General features: G+C 30.1%; 1 protein-coding gene across 1 annotated transcript; it reads right to left on the reverse strand.

Moving 5' to 3' along the window:
- Window positions 1-1,174: 1,174 nt before the first annotated feature.
- LOC112510042 (cyclin-D4-1-like) lies at window positions 1,175-3,945 on the reverse strand. The gene is made up of 6 exons (XM_025115302.1): window positions 3,375-3,945; window positions 3,128-3,214; window positions 2,921-3,016; window positions 2,643-2,844; window positions 2,459-2,553; window positions 1,175-1,439 (listed from the first exon to the last, which is right to left on the reverse strand). The coding sequence occupies exons 1-6, from the start codon at window positions 3,708-3,710 to the stop codon at window positions 1,227-1,229; spliced, it is 1,029 nt and encodes a 342-aa protein (XP_024971070.1). The 5' UTR covers window positions 3,711-3,945; the 3' UTR covers window positions 1,175-1,226.
- Between the last annotated feature and the right edge of the window lie 3,954 nt (window positions 3,946-7,899).

The following is a 7,899-nucleotide window of genomic DNA, read 5'->3' on the forward strand; positions in this document are numbered from 1 at the left end:
TAAGATCCACATTTTGCATAGAGAAAACACTAGTACCTCAGTTAGCCATGCTTAACCAACTGACTACTCTTCCTCCTCTTAGGAGATAGGGAAAAAGAACTAAAAAGGGTTCTCTTGCCCCTTCAAGTTTACCTACTACGGTACCGGAGTGAATATGATCTCCACGAGACATACCTAACGCTTTAGCCAATACATGAAAGTAAAATGTATACCATGATTATTTTGTCTACCAATAATTGCATGCATTGTGCGGTGGATGTGAAGAAGTAGGYCATTATCTCGGCAATAATGAGAGTAGCAAATGCTTGACTCTTTTACTTTTTCTCTATTACGCCTTGAGGGATTTTCCAGCCTACGGTGGTGGGGCTTTTGGATCCCAGCCACAGGCATGTGATGATCCAGCTTTCTTCTCATGAAGATATGGTTAAGGCCTTTACTAGGGAATCTCATATTATTGATTGGTCCTTGTTTAGGTTATTTCATTGATCACATGGTTTTAATCTCGGATATAAATCCTCTCTCTGCTGTTTGGATTCAGCTTCCCTACCTTCCTTGCTATTTTTGGCTCCTGCTTGCCTTAAAGGCCTTCTGGGAACCTTCAGACGATTCCTTGGTACAGATAGGAGATTTGTCTTGTTAACTTTAAGGCCCTTGTGATTATTCAAGCCAACGACCTACAACCCACTATGTCTCTTAATCCAGCCATCTAACGGTCCCGTAAAAGGTGTGGAACAGTTCAAGATTACCGAATAAAAACAAGAAATCACTAGACAAGGCATTTATGTAATTACTATTTAACTTGTTTTGACTAGCAAGCAAGTACATCATCATAAATTTAGATTCAATTAGTTAATTACTAATAATTAATTATCACTACAAAAAGATCACATACTTGTTATTTTCAAGATTATTTTAAAATAATCAAAATATATTTAATTCATGAAGCAACATTTGTTGTAGTTGAACAAAGTAAAAGGAGTACAAGAAACTATATCTACCCAAAGATACATAATAAAATGTATATATCTCCAATTTTACCCTAACTCTCTTCTCCCAAGCTGTTAAGAAGTCTACTATTTAACAGCTCATGACTCAATTTTCTTCCTTTTTTGGGAAAATTTTGAGGGTAATTTAGACCACACCAAATACTCATCCTACCAAATATATAAGAGAAAAAAAGAATCCAACCAAGTTTATTTTTTTAATTTAATATGAAACCAGATCTCTTAATCAAAGGGTGAGTTGTTGAGCCTCCTCCTTTTAGCAGAGTTTACACATGACCCAACTGCTGAATCTGAATCATCAGTTTTATAGCTCAAACATGCAGCCTCCAACACACCATTTGGGCTCTTTGGCATTGATGATGATGTCAATGTATCACTCATTAAGCTCATTGTACAGCCAACCTTTAACAACTCCACACATTTAAGAACCCTATCCTGCAGAAACCCACCCCATGTTGAAACAACAATCTTTAATCACTTCTGTTCTGCTGAAGAAATATAAATAGTCTTTCTTTCCAAATGTACAACCTTTATTGCAGGGAAATTTACATAAACAGTCCTTTGATTAAAATGATTTTACTTTTTAGTCATTTTATAAATTATTTTTTTAAGCGGTTAAAGTTTATACTTAAACTTTAAATGGTTTCTGTGTCAACTTACATTTTATACCCTTATAGTCATAGATTAAATAAATAACCATAAGGGTAGAAATTGTAAGTTTTAAAATAATTCATACGTATTTATAATATTTAATTATATAAGATTAAATGCAAAAATATTCAATATTGAGCTTATTTTGAACATATTGACAATACAATTATAATTGTGTAACTTGTAAAAAATGAAACATATTGTTGTCATATGTTTTAGTTATATATGATTATCTGTGTTAATATAATAAAAGTGTAAAATGAAAAATAAAAAAAATAAGATATATATATAAAGTAAATTAAACAACTAATTATAATAACGGAAAGTGTAATTTTTTTTACTAAATTGAAATCTTTACGCAAAAACCCTTTTCTGCATAATTGGAATTTTTGCATAAAGATTTTTCTTTTTGCGTAATGTGTTTTTTTTTTTTTTTTACCTGAAAATAAACTTTACGTAGAATAATTTCTGCGTAAAATTTAAGTGTAATTAAACTGACTATTTGGGGAAAAGAATTAAAAAGATGAAATCACAAGCTCAGCATTACAGTAAATCAAGCTCAATGTACAACCACATATGCAGAAGGTTGGATATTTCTGTGCTACAAGGACTTGTACCTTGTGAAATGAAGTGAGTACATTTTATTTTCATTTTGAAGAGATTTTACTTCATAAAGAAACCATCTTTAAGATGACCATAACAGAAACAAGCTGACTTTGATCTTCCAATGACTTGTTTTTTATGCAATGAGAGTTGTACAACCGAAAACAAGATCATTGTACAACATTCTATGGATCATTTACCTTTTGAACCAGGGAAGAAATCTGAGTTGATCCCACCACATAAGTTGCCACTGCTGCTGCTATCTCAGAAGGTCTAAATTCCAAAAACTGGATCTCTACAGTCAGAAATTACTATTTTAGCCCACATCATCTCATCAATACAATAATAATATCTTCCATTAATTCTAAAAACTCATCATTTCACCTTTAATTGTGCATAAAATGAGTTGGGTTGATCTCAAAATCAAAGATTTTGAAGTGGGTTGACCATCATTGACCTTCCCAAGAAAATCATCAATGAAAGAGAATGGAGTCACTGCTTGCATCCTCCATTTCAATGTGGTCAACACAAGTAGCTCCATTTTCTGAATGGTTCTTGCTTCAAACACAAATCTTGATCCACCCACCTGCAAATCCAATCCAACTTCATGATTAAATTTAGTTTGACCACACAACAACTTTAAGTCAAAATAGGATCTTGACCTGCAAATCCAAGATGAGGGGTACTTCAGTCTCTTCCATTTTTGCTGCCAATGATAAACAGGCTACAGCTAGCAACTGCATCATCCAAGCTTTGGCCTTATGTTAACAAAACACCATAAAAGGAATTGACTCATTTTAGTTAACAAATTGAATAAGGTTTCAATTGGAATTAGGAATATTTTATCAAATTAATCATATAAAACTTACAGGTAATTCATAAACAGCAAGGAATCTGTCCAAGTAATTTATGGATAAATATACACTTAGAGGTCCAAATTTGAAATGAGCATGAACCTGTTCAATGTGAACCACAAAAAGCATTAGAACCCCATAAAAATCCCAAATTGGAGACTGAAAATGTAGGATTCTTTTATAAGAAAAGATTAATCCCAGATCATAAAACCCATTTAATTCATCAAAACAACAGTGAAAAGAAGTTAAAGATGCATCACACCTTTGTAATCCAATCAACAGCCTCTTGTCTTGCAACCAAATCCAAGTCCCCATTCTTCAGTTTACTCAAATAATCAAAAAAACCCACAAATTGTTCACATTCTTTTTCAATCAATAAATTCAAACACTCATCAGTTTGCAAAGGAAAATCAAGAAGGGAATGCTCTGTTTCAAGAAGGTTGACGAATCTCTGGTTTTGATTAGCATTTTGATGATTTATATGATCCCATAAAACATCACCATCATCATCATCACCATCATCATCATCGTAACAAATACTGTCATTGTCTTCTGCACACAGTAAACTTGATACCAAGCAATCAAGACTGGGCGCCATTTCAAAATCCCTTCCAAAAAAACAAGATTTTTCACTGGGTTTCTATTGATTCAATGAGCAAACAATACAGCAAGCTCTGGAATAGATCAAAAACTGCAGATTTTGAAATAAAGATTGGGGGAAGAAACAATAGATGAAGCAACCTCTTTTTGCCCTCGGTTTCTCTCTCTATACACAGAAAATGAGTGAAATGAATCGCAAAGAATGCGGCTTATGTAGAGGATAATGGTAGAAATGGGGGTGAGAGTTTTGGGTTTTTAGGGCATAAGAGAGAGAGTGAGAGATTGAGATGCAAATGCAAATGCAATAGAATGAGCTATACATGCATGTGTTTAGGACATATAAATGTAGTCAAGTTATTTTTCTTTTAACGGGTGTGTTTGGTATACTCACCAAATTAAAACATTGAATGAGATTGGATTAAAAAGGATTCTGACATGTGAGAATCACATAGATGAGTAAAAGACTTATCCATGGTTTAGGGTTTTATTTTAGGAAAAAGAATAAACTTTTTTGTTTAGAATGATTAAGTTTTTGTATAATTTTTTGGAACAAATAAGTATTTAAACATTTCAAAACTTATTAAATACTCCTCGGACATTCCAAAACCTATTACATACATCCTTATGACCTATACATTTGGTTAATGTGGTAAAATAATGAAAAAAATCTGAAAAAAATCAATAGACTTTCATATTTTGAACAATTAAGTCTCAAAACATTTTTTAAACAAAAAAAGTGCTTACATCTATAAATTAAAATAAATATATCAAAAAATTATTAAATTTACAAAAATTTACTTAGGTGGCATTTGTTTTTTAAGAGATGCTGAAGTCTGAAGTCAAATTTCACTTCTGATTTATAAAAGGTGGTTCTGAAGTCTGAAATCTGGATCAGTAAAATTGTTTGTTTTACATCTGAAGTCTTAAATCTGAATCGGTTAAACTAGTACAAAAATATAAAAGATAAATACTTTTTTTTTACAAAAGTATAAAAGATAATTTGCTAACAAATCTCTTTCAGTCCCCAAAATAAGAACCATTTGATAGATGATGGATTATGACTAAAAGGCATTAAGAGAGTTTTTAAGCTTTTATTTTAAAAATAAAACAAGCAATCTTGATATCCAAACGTCTGAACGAATCAAACTTCAAAGGTATTAAGAGATAATTTAGAAAAAACAATCACGGTTTTACATTTAAAAAAAATTATTGATGGAATTTATTTTAATTAAAAATAAAATATTTTATGTCAGTGATTTTCAAATCAAAAAATAAAAAAAAGATTACCGATTAAATTTATTTTAATTAAAAATAAAATATATATTACGTTAGTGATTTTTCAAATTAAAAAAATAGAAAATAATTTGATTTAAGTACTGACGGATTAACGATAAAATTTAACTAAATACATAATTAATTCAAGTTCGTCGCTAATCCGTCAGTTAAATGATATCACCGACAAAGATTCAAACACGATCTTTCACACTTATTAACATGTTGTTGTGTTAGAGTGCTTGATAGTGGTTTAATTAATCATCAATTAGATATAAGTATTCCATGTATATATACCGATGAAGACTAGCGATAAATTTTAATTAATTATATATTTAGTTAAATTTTATCGTTAATCCGTAAGTAATTTAATCAAATTATTTTCTATTTTTTTAATTTGAAAAATCATCAAAAGAATATAATTTATTTTTAATTAAATAAAATTTCATCAACAATTTTTAAAAAAAATTATGTTTCTTAATTTAAAAAATCATATATAACATATATTTTAAATTTAATTAAAATAAATTAATCAGTAATTTTTTTAAATCTTTTTTTATTTTTTATATTTAAAAAGTCATTGATGAAATATTTTTTATTTTAATTAAAATAAATTTCATCAATAATAATTTTTAAATGTAAGTATTTTTTTGTAAATAAATGTTTAGAAACTTAATCGTTCGAAATATGAAAGTCCATTGGTTTTTTTTCGAAATTTTTTCATTATTTACCATATTAACAAGTTTTATAGCTCATAAGTATATATCTAACAGGTTTTAGAAAGTCCAAGAAGTTATTTAACAAGTTTTGAAATGTCCAAACTCTTATTTGTTTCAAAAAATTGTCCAATGACTTAATCATTTCAAATATTAAAGTACATTGGGGTTTTTAGACTTTTCCCATTATTTTATTTATTTTGATAGGATAAAAAAAATGCATATTTAGCCTACTCAATCATGTCGTATCCATATATGGTTGTCAAATACATTGTTAACACAATCATACTCCCCGGGTTAACAAATATACATTATTTTAATAGTACTTTTTCAATAAAACAATTAAAGCATGACATAATGTATATATCTATATAATAAAATAATATACGATATTTGTAGGGAGCTCCTTACATGTAAGAACAGAGGTTAAAGAAATAACATAGAAAACCAACATAGGGACTGCATCAGAGTGATCTTTTTTATATTCGACTCCCTACAATAGTTAAAGAGTCCATATAAATAATGTATCAGAGATGCTCTAAGCAATTATATGAACCATCATGAATCTCTTGTCTACATTTGGTCATCTTATTCGAGACAAGGTTTAATAAAAAGCAAAACAAAAATACATCCCCATCATGATATACACAAATGCAATTTTGTAAAGAGCATAATACCAATGTTATATATTAATTATACTTCTTATAGAATTATCACTGAAAAAAGAAATCCAAAACGACATCATTTTGAAAGCTAGGCTGTATAAATATTACCTTCAGTCTTTTTCAATTTTATATTACTTACTTGTATACTTTTGATTGTGAGTTTTAACTTCAAATATGATGAGACCAATTTTCGGAGAAAATAAACTACGTTAAATACATTGAACTGCCGGAGAAAGGATGGAATTGATGCTCTTGAGGTTATTACAGTATTTGTCTCTATTGTTTGTTCATTTCATCGATTTTCATCACATAATTTTATTGATTACATATTTTATTTGTGGTTTGTATTTTGTTTTGGTTTTCGTCCTGCTCACCAATGCATGTTATCTTTAGGTACCCCATGTGTCCTTCACGTGAGGGTATTTTGGTCATTTTACCGTAGTTTGTTTTTAAATAATAATCTTTTTCTTCTTTTCATAATTATTTATCAAGTTTCTCTCTCCATCCTTCATTAAAAAACCAAGTTTTGCTTCTTTTCAATCTCAATCTCTCAATATAACCCTAATCTTTGTGTTTTGGTTTCATCATAACATCCATAGACATTGAATTTAAACTAGTTTACCAACAAAACAGTTTGATTTATGTAGCTCCTTTAGGGTTTTACTAACAAAAGTTTCATTAACAAAATGATTTATGTAGTTTACCGACAACATGGCTTCATCATAACTACATGATTTCATCATAACTACATGATTTGTCTTTACATAAAAGATTAGGAGATAGAGTACATGCAGAAGATCAGTGGAATCCAATTGAAGGTCAAGGTTGATTGATGTGGCGACTTGATAAAGTCACCCATACTTATAAGTTGGAAGAAATTTGTGAGCTTCTTCGTTCTTCTCAGCATCAAGCTTGAAAGAAATCTCTAAGAAGCCACAACTAGGTTTGGATTGAAGATGAAATACAAACAACCTATCAACCCACCTTCTACCACCAAATATTTTATATTCCATAATGTTAAGGGAAGTGATACGCAAATCCTAGTTCTTCGTGTTTCTAGTTTGTAGCATACTGCTACTCTCTTATTTCATTCGCTTTAGACATTTCCATCGATGAAAACTTCATAGACGACATCTCCACTGATGTCGGTGAATTGCTCTACAAACAGCTACTACTGAAAGATGGCATTCTGCTCAAAACTAAGTGTGGCTAAAAGCATAAGTTCTAGAACTTAAGTAAAGTATATCATGGAGGGTGGGTTCATAGTGGTGATGGAAGAAAGAGGATACTGAATAAGAAGTTCGGTTTCTAGTTTTAGGTATTGGGATAATTTCTTGATCATTATTTGAGTCTTCAAGAAACATACTAAAACATCCTCATGTGATGGGCATGTGGGAGCCCTTAATGGAAGACACTTAATGACAGTTATGGAGAGAAAGAAAAACAACATAATATGCAAACAAAAAGGATAGATTTGTAATAAAGGAAGTTGAGGGATGAAATCAGGTGCTTAGAAAACCATAGGGATGAAATT

This window comes from Cynara cardunculus (assembly GCF_001531365.2).
Source record: "Cynara cardunculus var. scolymus isolate 2C chromosome LG 3, CcrdV1, whole genome shotgun sequence".
NCBI lineage: Eukaryota > Viridiplantae > Streptophyta > Magnoliopsida > Asterales > Asteraceae > Cynara > Cynara cardunculus.

What these genes read in the sequence shown, in the direction of transcription:
- LOC112510042 (XM_025115302.1), bottom strand. Translation starts at nt 3,710, where the DNA reads ATGGCGCCCAGTCTTGATTGCTTGGTATCAAGTTTACTGTGTGCAGAA. An exon ending in TTGCTGTTTATGAATTACCT is followed by an intron (nt 3,017 to 3,127) that starts GTAAGTTTTATA and finishes TGTTAACATAAG; the next exon opens with GCCAAAGCTTGGATGATGCA. An exon ending in CATTTTATGCACAATTAAAG is followed by an intron (nt 2,554 to 2,642) that starts GTGAAATGATGA and finishes TTCTGACTGTAG; the next exon opens with AGATCCAGTTTTTGGAATTT.